At 39.1% G+C, this 20,566-nt stretch overlaps 1 protein-coding gene across 23 annotated transcripts in view; it reads right to left on the bottom strand.

The window, feature by feature from the left end:
- Positions 1 to 20,566, bottom strand: part of NRCAM (neuronal cell adhesion molecule) — a 318,724-nt gene that overhangs the window by 82,053 nt on the left and 216,105 nt on the right. For 18 of the 23 annotated variants that reach the window (XM_027539638.1, XM_027539648.1, XM_027539626.1 and 15 more), the window contains 5 exons: positions 10,740 to 10,940; positions 8,325 to 8,342; positions 5,383 to 5,488; positions 3,153 to 3,349; positions 23 to 145 (listed from right to left, as the gene is read on the bottom strand). In XM_027539638.1, the coding sequence (XP_027395439.1) occupies positions 23 to 145; positions 3,153 to 3,349; positions 5,383 to 5,488; positions 8,325 to 8,342; positions 10,740 to 10,845 (550 nt within the window). In that variant the 5' untranslated portion in view covers positions 10,846 to 10,940. The remainder of the gene's footprint in view (positions 1 to 22; positions 146 to 3,152; positions 3,350 to 5,382; positions 5,489 to 8,324; positions 8,343 to 10,739; positions 10,941 to 20,566) is intronic. The other 5 variants (XM_027539630.1, XM_027539632.1, XM_027539637.1 and 2 more) reach the window with 1 other exon arrangement.

Below are 20,566 nucleotides of genomic sequence, written 5' to 3'. Positions count from 1 at the left end.
AGTTCATATTTTTAAAACTTACAATTATCCATCCAGAATATTATGGGTGGTGGCAACCCAATTGGTGGTCTGCAGGGAAGGACCAAAGACTGGCCATTTCGAAGTATTATTGGTTCAAGCTTTTCTTTGGTCCATAACGGTGACCCTAATAAAATAAAATAATAACTTCTAAGTTATTTCTGCACTGGAAAACAAAAAAAGCACTATAAAGAAAGATAAACCAAACTTGTAGAGAAATAGTAACTTGGAATTTTTGGAAATTAAGATAAATTTTTCAAAAAATGATATTCATAGGATAAGTTCTAAGTCAGCAAGTCCATTTCTAAGAATTTACGTTAAATAAATCCTTGAAGATACACAATGATTTTGTTAAAAGCATGCTTTTCACAAAAGAACAAAAAACATTTATATATGTAAAAAGATTTGTGAAAGAAATAATGGTAAAGCTATACTTTAGATGTTGTATAAAGACAGTTAAACAATAAGTATAAGATTAATATAATAAACATGATATGCAGATAAGCCAAAAAGGTTACAAATTCAGAATGAGTTTGTTTTCAATATGTACACACTTATCTGCCTAGGTAAAAATATAAAAAACAGTAATTTCCTTGAATGAAAGGATTCGTGAACAATTTTTACATTTCTTTTTTGTTCATTTGTAGTTGATTTGTTCTGTAAAGCACAAATATTATACACATAATTGAAAAAAGCTTTAAAAATGATCAGACTTTCAAATGGCCACTGTTCTTTACATACATGCTCTTGGGCTGTTGAGAGGATGTACTGACTATTGCAAAAAGAGTTACAATAATATGAAGATGATGAGGCCACTCTGTTTCCAGTGAAATTTTGATATACAAATGTTTAAAGAAATATATGCACTCTAATGTTCATGTTCATAACAACATTATTTACAATAGCTAAGATACAGAAGCAACCTAGGTGTCCATCAACAGATGACTGGATAAAGAAGTCGTGTGTGTGTGTGTGTGTGACATATAATGAAATATTGGGCTTCCCTGGGGCTCAGATGGTAAAGAACCTGCCTGCAATGCAGGAGACCTGGGTTCAACCCTGGGTCAGAAAGATTCCCTGGAGAAGGGAATGGCTACCCACTCCAGTACTATTGCCTGGAGAATTCCTTGGACTGAGGAGCCTGGTAGGCTATAGTCCATGGGGTCGCAAGAGTCAGACATGACTGAACAACTAACACTTTCACTTTCACACAATGGAATATTACTCAGCCATAAAACAGAGAGAAAATTTGCCACCTGCAGCAACATAGATGGACTTGTAGGGCACTGTGATAAGTGAAATGCGTATCTTTGTACAGAGCGAGACAAATAGATGATATCATTTATATGTGGAATCTAAAAAATATAACAAATTAGTGAATATAACAAAATGGCAGTGGACTCACAGACATATACTCACTCACAAACGAGTGGCTCCCAGTGGGAAGAGGGAAGAGGAGAGAGGCAATATAGGGGAAGGAGTTAAGAACTACAAACTACTGTGCATAAAATAAGTTACAAGGATATATTACATAACACAGGAAATATAACCAATTTTTATAATATTTTTAAATGGAAATGGGAGAAAATAATAGCAAATGAAGCAACTGACAAACAACTAATCTCAAAAATATACAAGCAACTCCTGCAGCTCAATTCCAGAAAAATAAACGACCCAATCAAAAAATGGGCCAAAGAACTAAATAGACATTTCTCCAAAGAAGACATACAGATGGCTAACAAACACATGAAAAGATGCTCAATATCACTCATTATCAGAGAAATGCAAATCAAAACCACAATGAGGTATCATTTCACGCCAGTCAGAATGGCTGCGATCCAAAAGTCTATAAGCAATAAATGCTGGATAGGATGTGGAGAAAAGGGAACCCTCTTACACTGTTGGTGGGAATGCAAATTAGTACAGCCACTATGGAGAACAGTGTGGAGATGCCTTAAAAAACTGGAAAAAGAACTGCCATACGACCCAGCAATCCCACTGCTGGGCATACACACTGAGGAAACCACAAGGGAAAGAGACACGTGTACCCCAATGTTCATCGCAGCACTGTTTATAATAGCCAGGACATGGAAGCAACCTAGATGTCCATTAGCAGATGAATGGATAAGAAAGCTGTGGTACATATACACAATGGAGTATTACTCAGCCATTAAAAAGAATACATTTGAATCAGTTCTAATGAGGTGGATGAAACTGGAGCCTATTATACAGAGTGAAGTAAGCCAGAAAGAAAAACACCAATAGAGTATACTAACGCATATATATGGAATTTAGAAAGATGGTAACAACAACCCTGAATGCGAGACAGCAAAAGAGACACAGATGTATAGAACAGTCTTTTGGACTCTGTGGGAGAGGCGGGGGGGGGGGGATGATTTGGGAGAATGGCATTAAAACATGTACAATATCATATAAGAAATGAATCGCCAGTCCGGGTTCGATGCAGGATACAGGAAGCTTGGGGCTGGTGCATTGGGATGACTCGGAGGGATGGTGTGGGGAGGGAGGTGGGAGGCAGGTTCAGGATGGGGAACATGTGTACACCCGTGGCGGATGCATGTTGATGTATGGCAAAACCAATACAATATTGTAAAGTAAAAAAATAATAATAATAAAAAATAAAAAAAGAAGTAAACTCCCCCCCCCAAAAAATGGAGTATAACCTTTAAAATTGTGAATCATTATATTATATACATATAACCTATATAATAAAGTACATCAACCATACTTCAATTAAAAAATGTTTAAAGAAGTAACACTTATACCTCAATTACCCATTTTATATTGAATTTATCTCCATCTGACTATATGGACTATGCTTGTACATAAGATTCAGGAGAAATCAATGATTAGATCAATCTGAGGAAGAAGCATTTTTCTTACCCCTGGTGATTTATTCTGGACTTCTACAAAAGACACACTGGTTTGGCAAAACATTAGGCTGACGAATTGGGCAAAGTGGAAAAGGGTGACGATTTTCATGCAAAATAAAGTCAGAGTATTGGCATCGGTGCCGCTGCCTTCTTGTAAGGGTTATTTGGATGATGTAACAGATGCTGGTGTTGGAGCCAGACTTTACAAAGGGTCCTGTTCAGCGAACAGGTCTGACTTACTGGATGGACGGATGACAATGTTATTAGAAATCGCAGCCCCGCGTTCGTTCCTGGCTGTACACTGATAGACTCCTTCATAGGTCTCTGCTTTCCCCTCGCTCATGATGTTGATTGTGAGGGTTCCTGAGCCAGGCTTCATGGTGACGAGAGGGTCTTTATCTATGTCAAAATGAGTCCCATTTCGGGTCCAGGAAAAGCTGCCAGGCACACAGAGGATTAAGCTTGTTAACAGTCCAGAAAAACAGGATTACTTGCTCTTTAACAAATTCCTTGTAGTTTTATGAGTTTCTGAATAATTATACTTTAATATTCAATAAAAGCAATTTCATTGAATCGTGACTTAGAAAAAAGTGCTGACCATATATACTAAGGTACATGTCTTCATCAGAAGTACCAAAATCTGACTCAATAAAGAAACCATGCATACAAATTGCCTGTCATTTTTCAAAGAAAATATTGTAAGTAGGTCACCAAGGCACATCTTCTTAGAGCTTTATTAGCATTTTTATTGTAAACTCCATTGTTTATAGAATTGATAACCTGTCTATGAAAATTTGCTCCAGGGTGAAGTGTAACATGAAAGGCCTTTACAAGTACTAATATATGTGTATATTATAAGTGATCAGACTAGTGTCAAGTTACCACGAGGCAAAGTGTGAGTTGGGAGGAGAGGAAGACACTTGAATTCAATGGTATTTTAAATGTCAGGTTTCATTAAAAAAGTGCCCATTCTATATAAAATATATTTGAGAATTTTTAATCTAGAGATGATTTTGTAAATTTCTGGGAAAGTATTTCAAATTGGCAACTAAAAGCCTTCTTTTTCAGCTTTGTTTATATAAAATAAATGACTGCCTTATATAAAAGCCACAGAGGTCATGTAATCAAAGACTTGGTAACTGGTTACAAATGAACAATGGCCATGCTCTTACACAAGTATTAATTTCTAAACTTTTCCAAGCCCTCTTGGATTTCCCTTCCCACTGTTTATCCATTTAGTGGCAGTTGTCACACCTCCTAGGGCAGGAGGCAGTGGTAGCAGATGCTACTGGCTTATGGTAAATAGAGATTAAGGATGCTGTAAAATATCCTACAATGCACAGGAGAGCTCTGCCTCCATAACAAAAAATTATCCAGCCCAAAATATCAACAGAGCTAAGGTGGAGAAATCCTGCCTAACAGGGAGTTATAGGAAGTATTAAGTGAGTGTTAAAGTGAAGGGGACACTGTCCATCAAAGGACATTGCATTGGGGCTTAAGCACTCAAAAGTTTCTAATAATACAGCAGAACAGATTGTTTTAAGCCAGCCTTTGATGGAAATTTTTGATATCCTTAGGTATTTACTGCCAGTTAATTTTTTCCTCTGTGCCAGTCTGTGGTAGATTAGTAAGGCTGGTCATACACAAACTCAGAAATACAATATTGAGAAAATCTCCTTTCTATTTTATAACTTTAAAAATTCCACATTATATGTCCATAATAATCATCCAATTCTTGAAAACTTCCATATATTACTGGATAAGTTACAGATCACCCACTAAGGAGGTGTGGAACCTGGATAAGGTTACCTAGCATTATTGGGCGTCAGTTTTCCCTCTATAAAATATATTGGCTGGACAAGATAATGTTTAATGTTTTTCCCAAGTCTAAAATGCTCTGCAGTGCTCATGCCAAGATACATATGAAGCGTCCTGAACTCTGCCATGTTTGGAAAACCACTTGGGGCTATTTTATAGATTTCGAGAGAGCTAGGAGAGATCTTAGAAGTTGTGTAATTCAGCGTCTTTATTTTATAGATAAAGACACCAAGGCCCATACAGAAGGAATTTGCCCGTGTCACAGGCTGTCAGAAGGCTCTCATGACATCTCCCCACAATTTTTTAGCATGTCACACATAAAGCTATCAGTATGGAAATGCAACCACCTGGGTTTTTAGGAAGAATCAACTGAATTTAATTAAAAGCAGAAAGACAAAACAATGAACCTACAGACATTATTAAATGACACCTTAATAATAGGTGAAAGTGTGAAAGTGAAAGTGTTTGTCGCTCAGTCGTGTCTGACTCTCTTTGACTCCATGGACCGTAGTCCGCCAGGCTTCTCTGTTCATGGGATTCTCCAGGCAAGAATACTGGAGTGGGTTGCAATTCCCTTCTCCAGGGGATTGTCCTTACCCAGGGATCTATCAGTGCTTCTTTTCAGTATTATAATAACAGAAAGCACACCTACCTTGGAGAAGGTTTCCCCTTTGCCTCACACTGGATTACAATATTCTCTCGAGGGTCAATAATGTAATCTTTTGGAGACTGTTGAGTGATGGTTGGTGGTTGCACCACTTAATTGTAGAAAGAAGAACAATGGATAGAAATAAATTATTTAATACTGTAATAGTAATCATTTTTTTTTCTGTATCAAAATCACTTACCCTAGACTAAATATGCTCCAAACGTTTTTAGTAATTTCTCTTGTGGCAACACACAACTCGGCAGATTTTTGGCTAAAAGACTCCTAAAATTTTGGAGTCAAGACATAACTCCCTTTTGGTAACTTTATATGTGTTCATAAAGCCCATTTTCCCAAACTGAAAGTTTGGGAAATTCATTACCAATATAAGCTTAAAATTAAGATTTTCATTTCTGATGTAACAATGAGAAATTTCTCTGAGACCTTTGGTTCAAATGATGCTTTTTGATAAAATTTAAGTTACAAGGTAAATTTGCAACTTTATTAAAAAAGAGTAACTGATTTATAGTTCATTCCTGGGTTCATGTAAATGAATACACTGGTAACAAATATATTTGAGAAGCACTGTTAAAAAGATGATTAAATTAGAGACTTGACATGTCTTATTAGAGCCAGGAGGAAGGTGGCTACTAGGAACAGAGATAAAACAGGCTTATTTAGAAGAGGAATTGGGAAGCTCTCTGTTATAAGAAACAATATTCTCATTTAAGTCTTCAAAGTGCTATGTGATAATTTATTATCGCATTGTAGGAAGAAACTATTCTGACTCAGAACAACTGAATCCGAAAAAAACCTGGTATCTGGACATTTGATGTTCAAGTCACTCTAAGATTACCATGCCCTCCTTCTTGTGAAATCAGAATCACAGAGTGTAGAACAGGAAGGGAAGGGAGAAATAATCTATTTTGACTTCTTCTGTTGCCTAATGCAGCAAAATAGCTTGACTTCCTAGGCAAGCAGAGAGAAGCAAAGTGTCCTGGGTGCAAGGTAACTACCTTGCACACCTCCAAAGACAGCTGTTCACACAGACCACAATGGTTCTCAATATGGTCACATCTAGAGATGATTCTGGTTGTCACACTGGGGTGGGAGTGGTCCTGGCATCTGGTGGGTAGAGGCCAGGGATGCTGCTAAAACATCTTACAGGGTACAGGACATCTTTATAATGTGAAGACTTGGTATTTGGTTCATTGAAGTTTTTCATATTTCAGACTGTCCCTTTCCTCTCCAACTATGCTCTGGGCTTCCTTTGTGAAACTTCTTCCATCTGCCAATCAAGTTATTTCCCAAAGCTTCATAACTGTTCTCTGCCTTTGTCTTTCTTTCTTGTGCGGGAACTGTGCACATGACTAAACTGACTGCTTCCATGGCTGAAAAATGTCTTATAAATCTGCAGGCATGATTCTGTTTTCTTTGTCTCCAATCTTGTGTCTATTGACCAGACAGCTCTTACTAAATATCCAGAGAACACCTAAAATACAGATCAAAAATGGAGCTCATAATTGCCATCATTTACTGTGCACCTGTTAGCTGCAGGATACTGCACAGTGTCAATTTCAACTCCCTTTAGCAAGATCCATCCCCTTCCTTATCCTAAGCCAGCTGCTCCTTTCGGCCTCTAGCACTGTCCAGGGGAGCCTCATCCTTTCCAGCCCAGTCAGTTACCGATGCTGGGTAGCAGTTTGGTCTAACAATTAAGAACTAGTCTGTCTATTATTTACCAGCTGTGAGAATTCAACCAAGTTTCTTAACTTCTGTGAGCCCTCATTTCCGTAAAGGGAAAACAGGGTTTGAAAGTGGTATCTACCTCCTAGGGTTGCTGGGAAAATCAAATAAAACTACTTGTGCAAAATTCTTAGTCCATGCCAAACTGTAATGGTTCAGCGATATTACCTGTATTTAGATTATTATCATAGTCATCTTTAATTTAGACCAGCTTCACTTTGCAGAGATCCTTTAGGCTCTGGCAGTATAGAGTCTGGGATGATGGAAAGAAACTTAGAATTCCCCACCAAGGGATCAGCAGGCATAGGTTGTGGGTAAGGGGGACTTTTAGGAGTGATTCAATCTGATTTCTTGTACTTTTCTGCAAGTGACAGAGATGCAAGGGTGGTGGTCTCAGACCCAGAACTTAATGGAGCTGGTCTAGCTGCCACAAATCACGGCCAGGAGCTGACCATCTAGATGGAACTCTTTGAACAGTGCTGAGGTCACTGGGCAACCAACAAGGGCTATAGAGTGACAAGGGGAAAAGGTGATTTTATACAATTGTCCTGGTTAATCCAAACCAAAGGATTTTTCAAATGCTTGAAAATTATTATTATTTTTTAGGTAGATGATAGGTGGTGCCCAGCTGTCAGAGGCAGCAGTTTTAGATTAGAGCATGCCACTCAGAAAGGATGTGAGTGGGGGTTGCTTGTCTTTTGTACACTTCCAAACAAGATTCAAACTCTCTGGGCCATTTTACTGATGACATTAAGAAACACTAGTCTACCCAGTCCTGCAGATTGAGCAAGTATATGAATGAACTCTGCTGAAGTACCTGCAAGTGCCCAACTCCTATATATATCCAAAGACATGTTTTTATTCCAGCCAGCTTTTAACAGCATTTAGAACCAGAAGTTCTCTTCCAATTTTGTGGTTCTCATTGAGTTACATCAGATGTGAATGAAGCGCAGAAGTTAGTAGTGCAGAATATTGGTAAAAAAAAAAAAAAAACAGTAATACCTGAGTTCAGAATTCATGCAGGGAATATATTCAACCTGCTTCTTGGAATTTCATTGCAATGCTTAGCCACAGTAAACACACATGCTTAAAAAGACGTTAGCCATGAAAATAAAATCGTGCATTTAATTCACAGTATTCATTCAAAAACAAAGACACAGTCAAATTTTCACACTGCCTGGTAATGACCGAAAGACACTTACAGTCTTCAAGAAGTTTTGCTTTTTCCCCATCAATATCAGCAGGTGAGTGGGCGAATAGGATTAAAGAAAACCAGATGTTAGTAATAGGAACGTTAGCACCCTGAAGATAATAGGGGCGTCTTGTCTATTTTACTTAACCTAAAAAACCAGTAGAGCAAAGGTGGAGCTGGTGAAGTAGCAAGAGAAAGAAACCCCCATTAAAGGTTTTGTTTATTCCTGAAGCAGTGATTTCTACAGAAACATAAGGGAAGAACAAAAGAGATGCTATAGGCCCCAAAAAAATGATTCTTCCAGGAATAGGAATGGGTAATTCCATGCCATGCATGTTGTGCTGGACAAGTCATTATGTTCAATTTGAAAAATAGCCTAAATCTACAATTAATCTGAGTTGTCACATACTGTGTTGTGTCTGATCCTATTATTCCAGACATCACTATGCACATGGTAATGATACCTAACAATGGGACACTGCCACAAGGAGAGTGCTCCATCCAAGTCAAATCCAGCACTGATTTGAGGTTTTTCTATTTCCATGGTTAATCCCCATGTTGGTAATTGCACTTTTCAGACGGTTGACATATTTTTGCTTCAGAATGCCTCAGTCACCCAGGGCTGCTAGTACCTACCCCAAGCTGCAGAAGAAGTGAAAGGAACTGGGGCAGGAAGAAACTGCATTAGCATGCAATTCACATGATTCCGCTGTGCTGCCTGTCATTACTACTTGCAAAGGTTAATGCAGGAGCGCCTGGGTTGTCTGTGACTTTCTTTTCATCATGGTTCTGCCTCTTCTCCATTAGCAGCAATAATTGAGTTAGCCGTAGGTGACTGTTTCCCTCTGATTGTTAGATTGAGCAGTCAGATTAAGGGAGAATATATTTAACACAAGAGAGAACAAAAGCATTTCTCTCAATGCTTTTCTCTCACTTCTACATATCTGCTAGGGCAAATGCTTACTTAGGCATTCAAACTCCAATGGGCTTAACCAATCATATCTTTTTTTTTTTTAATTGAAATTAAAGTCACTGAATGAATATCTTTTGAAAAGAAGTTGAATGTTGCATTTTCTTATACTTTAAACATGCACAGCAAAGGGAGTCAACAAAGCATGGGGCCCATCACATCTCTTCTTCCCGTTGGCAGTTGCAATCTCTTTGGTTAAAAAAAAAAAAAAATGACATCACAACAATTGAATTGCCCCAGGAAAGTGTTATCTTCCTTGCACCTTGGAAAGCTTGCCAAACAGATGTTCTATTCAAGAAGTTAATGGATTTAAAGAGGTCATGTAGATTAGGGATAAAGAATAAATCAATTCTGAAGTACAGTAACTGTCCAGATTTGAAATTCTGCTTTCCATTGCAGGAAAAGGAACCCGTTGGCACTTAGCATTATCTGTAATTTTTCAGATGCCACCCAGCTCGGGGACAGGGCAGCATATATGGTGCTTTATTGAGGAAAGGGTGGGCTCCTATAGTAGCTGTTACTTGCTCCATTATAAATAGCAATTTTGCTGAAGACTTGTTTTATTCTCAACATTGACATCTTGGTCTTTAATCACCATTTTTAAAACAAAGACCTTTCACTAGGCTTTGATAAGAAACATTTTCTAGCTCTAAACTCATACTTAAGATTCAAAACTCAAAAGTGAACTTTGCCTTGTCTGAGTCAAGAGAAATGAGTCGGGGGTAGTCTGGGGATACGGAGGGGCGTGGGGTTGGCTGAGAGATGATCATTTTGCTCTCAGCATATGAAGGGAGAAGATGGAGAGGTGGGAAGGGGATAAATGGGGAGGTGGGAGGTAATCCGTGATCATTCTTTTTATTGGCGTATAGTTGCTTTACAATTCTGTTAGTCTCTGCCGTACAACATCGTGAGTCAGCTAAATGTTTACATATATTCCCCCTTCTTGAGCCTCCTTCCCCATCCCACCCTTCTAGGTCATCACAGAGCCCCGAGCTCCCTGAGCCACACAGCAGCTTCTCTCTAGCTATCTATTTCACACCTGGCAGTGGACACGTGTCAACGCTACTCTCTCAGTTCGTCCCTCCCTCTCCTTCCCTGCCTGTGTCCAAAAGCAATTCCTGCAGGATGGCTTCTATAAAAAGATGCCTGTTGGGAAGATCAGCTCACACTTCACTCCTTCTTGGGCCAGCCCCCTCAGAGGTACACCAAAAAGGACCTGAAGGGAGGGAAAGACTGACAGGGAGGGGACCATGTGTCTGACCCATTCGATGGCCTTTTCTAGAGTCTGATTCTTTTTTTTTCCTAGGGACTGATTCTTTATAAACACCAGGTGCTGTTTGATTTGCTTTTCAGAATCACACAGACGTGTCCTCCATCCACACTGTTCAGAGTGATGGTAAATGCCGGGGAGGTTCTGGCTCCAGGGGCTCAGAGCTTTGCAATGTTAATACTTACGATCAAGAGGGACTTCCAGGGCACTAATCATCTGGCACAGGAAGAGCATCAGCGGCGCTCTGCCTGCAGATAAGCGCTTCTTTTTCGGCATTATTTTAAGCTGCATTAGCCGAGCTCCTGCTGAGCCCCACAAGCTGAATTTCCTTTTCTTCTTTCACAAAAGATTTGTGTGCAGTGTTTCAATAATTCTCATGCAGGAAACTGAAAAAGGATAGAGGAAGAATGAGTGTAATCTTTTTTTTTTTTGAAAGAAGGAAATGAAGAGAGGAAGTCTGTAGTTCAGAACAGCAGTTCTGTATTATACATGAACTCTAAATGGGAGCTAACTTTTAAATATTTAACTCTGAGGACTGAAAGAATCATTTATTCATAAATCAGCTAAAATTAGGTCAGAAATATTTGCAATGATGTCAAGCAAAACCTGTTAGTGCCATCCTTCTGGTTTTCCCAGTTTAAATATCTGTGTTTATATCAGAGGCTACCATGTCTCTAATAGAGCAAGAAAACTTAGCTTTAAATCGGTTAAAAGGTGTGACTTTGAAGGGGAGGCCTAATGGCTTCTCTTTTCCAGAGATTCTCTCTGTGAAAGTTCAGGGTGTGGTTGTCAATTTGTTTCAAACCTCAAACACCGATTTACTGGCAGAGCCACCAAGAACACTGGCCTTTTCCATCTCTTACATGGACTGTGGCAACAGACACGCCTGGGCTCTGAGTTCCAGGTCTTCCTCACTGCAGCAACCCTCTGAAACAATGCTGACTAATTTTCTCAAAAGGTCTTTGGTTAAATCATCAGAGTAGTCTCATGGACCTACCCAATAAAGTTCAAATACCCTTAAACAGGTAATAAAAAACTTCAGTGATCTGGTCTGAGTTTATCCTACCAACCTTATTTCCTCCTATTTCGACATAAGTTATTATTTTTGTTTGTTTGTTTGTTTGTCAGTTTGATTGCCTGATTCTGCTTTTCTTTCTTGGGCCAGTCCTTCAATATGCTTTGAGTTTTCCCAACTTCTTGCCTTGGTTTATCCTACTCCTTTTACCTGGAATGTCCTCTCCATCAAAGTCCCTCATCAGTGTCCAAAGGATTTCTTTATAGATCATTGAAAATGGAAACACAAGCTGACCACTCAAATAAAGTCATTTATTTCACCCTCTGAGAACCCCTGAAATTCCTTGTTTTATTCATCACGTTATTATACAGGTATATACTTTTGGGGGATATGCATGCTCTCTCCCCTACTACTTCAGGCAAAGATTGTGCCTCTCCCATCTTTGTAATCTAAAATAGTATACCTGGCACATGAAAGTGTCTACTGTACATAAGAAAACATGAGCACAAACACAGAATGTCGGACAGGCTTCTGTCTGACAGCAGACTCCTGCGTGAAATGATGGGTATAATCTTCTCCCTAAGAGATGCGAGTGACCAATGGCTCTCTCTCAAGAAGGTAGGAGAGGTGCCATTATTTTAAACTAGGGTCACTTATGCAGTTTCATTACTGAATTATTTGTGTAATTGTGTATTTTTAAAATGTCTATCTTTCCCACTCAACTGAAAACCTCCAAAGAGTAGGGACCACATCTTCCCTGTTCCCTATCATGTCCCCAGAGCTCATCACAGTGTCTGGCATATGGTAGGGAGTAAATAATATAGGCAGAAAAAAAAAAAGGCAGGGAAAGGGGAAAGATGAGGTTGTATTCAGAGAGGCACTCTGACCACAGTCTATCTAAGGCTATATTTATATTTATACTTATGTGCATGTATGCATGCTCAGTCATGCCTGACTCTTTGCGATCCCATGGACTGTAGCCTGCCAGGCTTCTCCGTCCTTGGGATATTCCAAGCAAGAATACTGGAGTGGGTTGCCATTTCCTCTTCCAGGGGATCTTCCCAACCCAGGGATTGAACCCATGTCTCTGGAGTCTCCTACATTGACAGGCAGATTCTTTACCATCATACCACCTGGGAATCCCTGGTTTCCTACCAGAATTCTTCAGTTTCTTACTCAATTCAGCATTATGGTCTAAAAGTCAGAAAACTATTTATCTAAAAGTCCTTTATATAAATCCTCTTGAAGAGGAGGCATTTTTACAAAGGTAACAGAGTGAAACCATAACTGCCTATATTTACACTACTTGGTTTGAAAACCAAACTCTTATCAATCTGGTCAAATCAGTTGGCATATTACGTCTGTGTGTGGAAGAGAGCTTAAATGTATAAAAGAGAAATGAAATGATGCTGATAACATGTGTTTTGCTAGCAACTGAGTTCTGATTTGAACATGATTATAACTGTAGTTGTGTATTTCTTGCAAAACAAATATAAAAATATGCTAAACAAATGCAAAAAATTCTAAACATAGACATTATACATATATAAATATTATTTTATGAATGAAACAGCCATACTGTGTGCTTTCATTTAAGAGCCAGGAAATTTGTCTTTCTATATTACAATACATAAACATCACGATTTAAACACTGAGAGGCAGGTAGAGAAGCTCACCCAACCATTACTAACCAAAATATAAACCAGACTGTCTTTCTGTGCATGCAAAGCAGATCTACATTATTTAATCAGATTTACTTAGGTCTTTCATGATTTTTTCTGTTGAAATGCTAGTTGTGAATTTATAGATAGTCTTCAAGTAAAATAAAACATAAATGGCAAGATGACCCTAAAACAAGTCAATGATACATGCTACACATACTGAGAGAAAACTATAGAACAAAACATTGAGAAAACAAAGGGAACACCTGCCTGAATTGTGTGTCAAACTAACTGAGTTTATTCAATTTAAGTGCCTGGAATAGATGCCAGAGAACTAAAACACTTTCTAGAAGATGTACAAATAAATTGTAATGCACATAAGATCTTAAGCAACTACATACAATTTCTAAGTTCTTCATTCATTATTTGTTTCCCTGAATGCCTTAACTATTCATCCTTCAAAACAGAGAAACTATTAGACAACATCCTATAAAAGAAAGTATCATTCAACCTGCTTATCTTTTCAGAATATATATGGAATAAAATACTGCATATTAAATCACGGTGTTGTATAAAGAAAAAAATAAAAATCTTAAGAAAAACTGAGATAGCACTTACTTAAAGAGACATGAGTAAATCTTCACAATGAGAGGAGGTCATGAACTATAATAAATGAAGATGCAGTCTCTCATCAGAAGCTGTAAGCTCATTTAGACCAATAGCCACAAAATCATCTCCAGTGTAGGTTCTGTTTGGGGAGGACAAAGCAATGGCCCAGCCCATTCTCTGAATCCTGCCCATGGAAAATCACTGACTTCTCCTACGAATGCCATCACAGGTGAATAACCCAATCTCTAAGGACAGCACTAGGTCCCTGAAAGTCACAGTGAAAATCAAATACAACTACAGAAAAGTGAACTTTCTCTCTGTAAGAGGGATGGACTTTGCATGTCTCACAGAGGAAAATCACTGCTTCTGCACTCTGAGTACTGACGTCAGAGCCCTGCCCTGCCAGGAGCCCAACTGCCTTATAGTTTACCTTGGAACAATGGTCACTCTCTTTTACGTGAGAATCATGAACCAAAACTAAATGGTTTATGCAATTACATTAAGATGAATGAAACCCCCATCTGAAATAGCATCTTGTTTAGTCAAGTTATAGGGCATGCTAGCACAACATAGTTTGTAATTTTAAAAAAATATTTGCCACAGACATTTTAAAGCATACTTGAATGAGAAAGATGATAGGTTCATCTTCAGAATACAAATCACCCCAATATTTAAAACTACATATTGTTAAAATGACCCAGAGTAATCATAAACAGGAAAGCCTTTTACTATTTTGCTTCATTTAACTCCATTCAAAGCGACTTATCACGTTACCTTTAGAATCTCTGAAACAGAAGAGAAAAAAAAAATTTCCCTTCTTTAGTAAACTTTTCACCATTAGGAAAGAAAGAACACTTAAGTTTCCCTTATTTCTTTTGTATAAAATTCATATTAAATCATACAAGCACACGTTTTAACAAAGGTTTCATACTCCTGTTGCTTACCTAAGAAGTCTTGTCGTTAGAAAGAAAAGAAAATCTTTGCTTTTCTCAAATGAGAAATGAAATTAATTCGAATGAAAAAAAAAAATAGCAGTTCTCTACCAGAACCAGGAGGCCATGCATTACTTACCACTTCATTCTAGCCTATTTGTACTTTTTAGCATCCCAACATGGGTGGTTCAGTGCTGACTGCACAATGTAACATGATCTACTCTCTAAGCCAATAAACAAAGATGCTTATGTGACTGCACGCCCTTTGGCACACTAATTATTGCTCTGGTGAGCCATCAGCAGCTGGCCTCTCTGACTGGATAGCTAACTGGAAGTGGCATCATCTTGACTGTGAAAGGTATTTTTTAGCAGCCAACTCAGGATGGTTACTGTTTCTTAGTTGAAGTACAGTTCATTTACAATGTTGTATCAGTTTCTGATATACACAAAGTGATTGATGTATGTATCTGTGTGTATATAAATATTCTTTTTCATATTATTTTGCATTATGGTTTATTACAGGATGCTGGACATAGTTCCTATGCTATATAGTAGGACCCTGTTGTTTTTCTATTTTATATATAGTAGTTTGTGTCTGCTAATTCCAAACTTCTAATTTATCCCTCCTCCATCCCCTTCCCCCTTTGGTAACCACAAGTCTGTTCTCTATGTCTGGGAGTCTGTTTCCGTTTTAAACATAAGTTCACTTATGTGATAGTCTAGATTCCACATATCAGTGATAGTGATGTCACATTGTATGTCTTTGGATTACTTCACCTAGTATGATAATCTCTGCTGCTGCTGCTGCTGCTGCTGCTGCTAAGTCGCTTCAGTCGTGTCTGACTCTGTGCGACCCCATAGATGGCAGCCCACCAGGCTCCCCCATCCCTGGGATTCTCCAGGCAAGAACACTGGAGTGGGTTGCCATTTCCTTCTCCAATGCATGAAAGTGAAAAGTGAAAGTGAAGTCGCTCAGTCGCGTCCGACTCTTAGCGACCCCATGGACTGCAGCCTACCAGGCCCCTCCGTCCATGGGATTTTCCAGGCAAGAGTACTGGAGTGGGGTGCCGTTGTCTTCTCCCTGATAATCTCTAGGTCCATCTATGTTGCTGCAAATGGCATTATTTTGTTCTTTCTTTTTCTTTTCTTTTTTTTTTTTTTACAGCTGAGTAGTATTGGGATGGTTACTTTTTATATTTTGTTAAACACTTACCAAAAGGAATAAGCATATTAGTGCCCAATCCTAGCCCATGGCTGTGCTTGTCAGTCATAAGTTTTGAGTCTGAGACTATGGAAGGAAGATTAGAGAGAAATTGACAAAGAGTTCGTATAGTTAACACATCAACAAAGTCATACAAACCTACATAACTCCACTACCATGAATGTGCCTTAGAAAAAAGGAGTTTGGGATTATGTGACTCTAGAGACTGTAATGATCTCTTCAAATAAAAAGGCAAATCTTGTGAAGCAAAGGAACATGTTTATAATTCCTTCTGAGCCCCAAAGGATGTCCCTTAATAGAAACTCTACAAGAAATCTGGTACCTAGAACCTGAAATAATACTGAAGGAATGGAGGACAAGTAACAGATGCTTTTTAACCAAATAATAGATGATAGAATGCTGCTGTTGCTAAGTCGCTTCAGTCGTGTCCGACTCTGTGCGACCCCATAGACGGCAGCCCACCAGACTCCCCCATCCCTGGGATTCTCCAGGCAAGAACACTGGAGTGGGTTGCCATTTCCTTCTCCAATGCATGAAAGTCAAAAGTGAAAGTGAAGTCGCTCAGTCGCGTCCGACTATTAGCGACCCCATGGACTGCAGCCTACCAGGCTCCTCTGTCCATGGGATTTTCCAGGCGAGAGTACTGGAGTGGGGTGCCATTGCCTTCTCCAGATGATAGAATACATCTTGATAATAGCTCAAATCTCCATTCCTCAGAGCACTATAACTGATTATCTTGCTAGGTATTCATAAAACCATAGAAAATAGGAAAGCAGGTATTTTACCCATTTAACAGATGAGAGAAAAAAAAATCATGGGGCCATTATTCATTGGGACCTTCTCTGTGCCAAAAATCACACTGAGTTTGCTCCATGTGTTAACTTATCTCATCTTGCCAATAACCCCAAACAAGAAACTCTATTTCGTTTCCCAGTTTACTGATAAGGAATCTGAGATGCAGGATGGTAAAGTCATTTGCTTAAGGACACACATGATATGTAAAGTGACAGACCCAAAGCTCCAGTGCTTCTGAAAAGTTCTGGAGCTTCCAGCTTGTCATACCCTGAGAAGCCTCTAGCATTTCCCTTCCTCTCGTATCCTCTTATTTTGCACTTAGCCAATAAGCAAACAGAATTACCAAATTTAGTCACTGATGTTAAAAAAACAAACAAACAAACAAGTGTTAATGGTTTCTGAATGTCTACAGAAGATTTTCCTAGAGCACATCTCCAGGGGCCTCTTCACAGTAGATTGCATATGAATAGTGACCACTAGACATGTATCACACACTTGCCCTGACCTTTAGAAGGAACCGAAAATTAGTACAATGGAGACAAGACAGACTTTTAGAAAGTTAATTTTAAAAGTAGGCAATGTAACTAAGGAGAACAGTATGAAGGTTCTTTAAAAGACTAAAAATAGAGTTGTCATATGAGCCAGTAATCCTATTCCTGGGTAAATATCCAGAAAAGACAAAAATTCCAATTCGAAAAAACAGATGCACCTCAATGTTCATAGGAGCATTATTCAAAACAGTCAAGACACGGAAGCAACCTAAATGTCAACTGCCATATGAATGGATAAAGAAGATGTGATATGTATGTGTGTACTGTGCTGTGCTGTCGTGTCCAACTCTTCACGACACCATGGATTGCAGCCTGCCAGGCTTCTCTGTCCATGGGGACTCTCCAGGCAAGAATACTGGAGTGGGTTGCCATGCCCTCCTCCAGGGGATCTTCCCAACCAGGGATCGAACCTGCGTCCCTTATGTCTCCTGCATCGGCAGGCGGATTCTTTACTACCAGTGTCACCTGGGAAGCCCACTGTGTAGCATAGGGAACTAACTATACTCAATATCTTATAATCTATAGTGGAAAAAAATCCAAAGAAGTATATTAATACCCATGTCTATCTGAATCACTATGTGTACACCTGAAACATAGTAACTCAACTATACTTCAATTTATAACAAAAAGGGGCCATACATTTTTTAAAAAATTAAAAAATAAAAATAAAAAGATGCTAAATGGCTCAAAAAAAGTATGCAACATATAAGGAGATGGTACAACATTCATAAGGTACAAAAGATCATATAATCCAAAGTACACAACACAATCCCAGTTTCTCCCTGGGGAAGGTTATTATTACCAAGTTTTGTGAATTCTTATAGAGCTATTTTATGTATAAAGAGGTCTACAAATATATAAAACAATATTTTAAGGGGCTCTTAGATACAGAAAACAGCTTTAAATCCTTTTTGCCATTGAAGTTAGATCAAACATAGGCAAGTCTTTCAATAAAATCTAGTTATTTACATCACATAAAATTATTTGGATATAGGCTTTTTCAATCTTCCTTACTTTAAATTTAGCACAGAAATTACAAGAAAGGAAATAGAGAATGATCTAATTGAGAGAGCTAAGACGAAGGATGAAGCATGCTTACTGAAAAGTCCATGTGTACTTATGTATGACAGAAACACTTTGCTGTACAGAAGAAACACAACACTGTAAATCAACTAATACTTCAGTTTAAAAAATCAAACATACACAAATGCACAAAAGTCCGTAAGGGTGAGACTAATGGTGACCCTGACCAATGGTGGCGCCTGTCCACATGTGTCCACCAATTATCTGGTGACAGGTGTCAGGATTAGCTTCAGGGGTGACAGAGCTGATGAGAAAGGAAGAATGGGTAGAGGGAGAGGAACAGTATACATGTGTGTGCTAAGTTGCTCAGTCACGTCCAACTCTTTGCGACCCCATGGACTGTAGCCTGCCAGGCTCCTCTGTCCATGGGGATTCTCCAGGCAAGAATACTTGAGTGGGTTGCCAAGCCTTCCTTCAGGGGATTTTTCCAACCCAGGGATCGAACCCACATCTCTTACATCTCCTGCATTGGCAAGTGGGTTCTTTACCACTAGCATCACCTGGGAGTTTCTCAAAGGAAGCCTTCCTCACCCTACCTCCACATCCAATCACAGTCAGCTAAACAGACCAGAGGGGAAACTGTTTCCTCTGAATGCCTGCCCTACTCACAGTCTGTCTTTCTGCACTGACCCCACCACCCTGACCGAGGCTAGAAGAATCAGGCGTGGGTGTCTGACCAAAGGCCACGTAGTGCCTGTGAGATGACTTGGCGATTTTAGAGGGCTCGAGAGTGACCAACCAATTGGCAGCAAATTCCTTTTTCATGGGGAGAGTGAATATGAGGCAGAAAGGGAGAATAAGTCACAGTTAGGAGAAGGAACAAAGGTCAAAGATGACACAGAGGCAAGGCAGCATGAGAAACCGTGAGTCAGCAGGGGATATGAGGTGTCATGAGCAGAATGAAGCCAGTAGGCAGTAACAGAATCAGTGGAAATGGTCAACTGAGTGCCCGTAGTATTGGTGAACACCTCAGGCGACGACAAAGGACCTGCTCCATTTGTACTATGATCACCGGGTCTCTAAAATTCTTGGCATCCCGAACAATGTTCCAATTCTCTGTGAGGTTTGCCAGAACAGTGGTTGTGGCTAAAAGATCTTCCCATCTTTCTTCCATCCTGCGAATTCTAAAATAAGCCTTCATTAGTGTGGTAGGTAGACTGTTATATTGCTGGCCCCCAGGAAGCACCCCTCCAGCGTCCATCCCTCTGTGTAGCCCCCTCTCACAAGGACTCTGGGCTTGGTCACAGGATGTGTTTTGGCCAATGAGATTTTAGCAAGGATTATGCAAATTGAGAGGTATCATTAGCACTTGCACACTGGGGCTTTCCTCTTGTAATGCTCCTTCTGGGAAGCTTAGCTTGACTATGGATGATGAGAGGAGAGAGTGGAAAGAGACCTTACGTAGACAAAAGATCATCTTGGACTTTCTGGGCTCCACTGAGCTCCCAGCTGAAAGCAGCTGAATAAACCACATGCCACAGAAGAACCATCTGAGACAGAACAATCAGATGTCAATCACCTGAAGGTTAACAGAGCCTCAGAATTACAAAAAAAAATCATCAACTGTTTCAAGTCACAAAATTTGGGGGTGATTTGTTACATAGCCACAGATACCCAAAATAATAAAACTCAGACTGTTCCTTGCAACCAGAAAGGTGCTAATATACCCATTTAAGAGGCTTGATGATTCCGATGCACATATCTCCTTACAATATCATGGCTGGAGCTACAGGAATCCTAAATGAATAGTCTGGTGATGACTCTAAAATTATCCAATTTTATTATCCAATTTTATAATCTGAAGAAAATCACCTAGGAAGTAGACCTTGCTTTGAAGAAATAGACCTGTCTCTAAGGCCTACCTTTTTTCTTTTCCTCCCTCTTTTCTTTGATTCCCTGTTTAGTAGGAGAATAAGTAGATCCAAGTAGAAGCCAAGATAGAACACTAGAAAAATATATAATTCCTCTATATACTTCCTTGTATGTACCGCCAAAGAGTACAGACTTGTTATAGTTCTCATACAAAACTTGTACTCAATAAATAGAAAATAATTACCACAGACTCCAAAGAAAACTTTTTACCCTAAAATAATTGAGGGCAAGAGGAGAAGGAAGTGACAGAGGATGAAGTGGTTGGATAGTGT

Source organism: Bos indicus x Bos taurus, chromosome 4 (assembly GCF_003369695.1).
Source record: "Bos indicus x Bos taurus breed Angus x Brahman F1 hybrid chromosome 4, Bos_hybrid_MaternalHap_v2.0, whole genome shotgun sequence".
In the NCBI taxonomy this organism is placed as follows: domain Eukaryota; kingdom Metazoa; phylum Chordata; class Mammalia; order Artiodactyla; family Bovidae; genus Bos; species Bos indicus x Bos taurus.
This window is presented reverse-complemented; position numbering and strand designations above follow the sequence as displayed.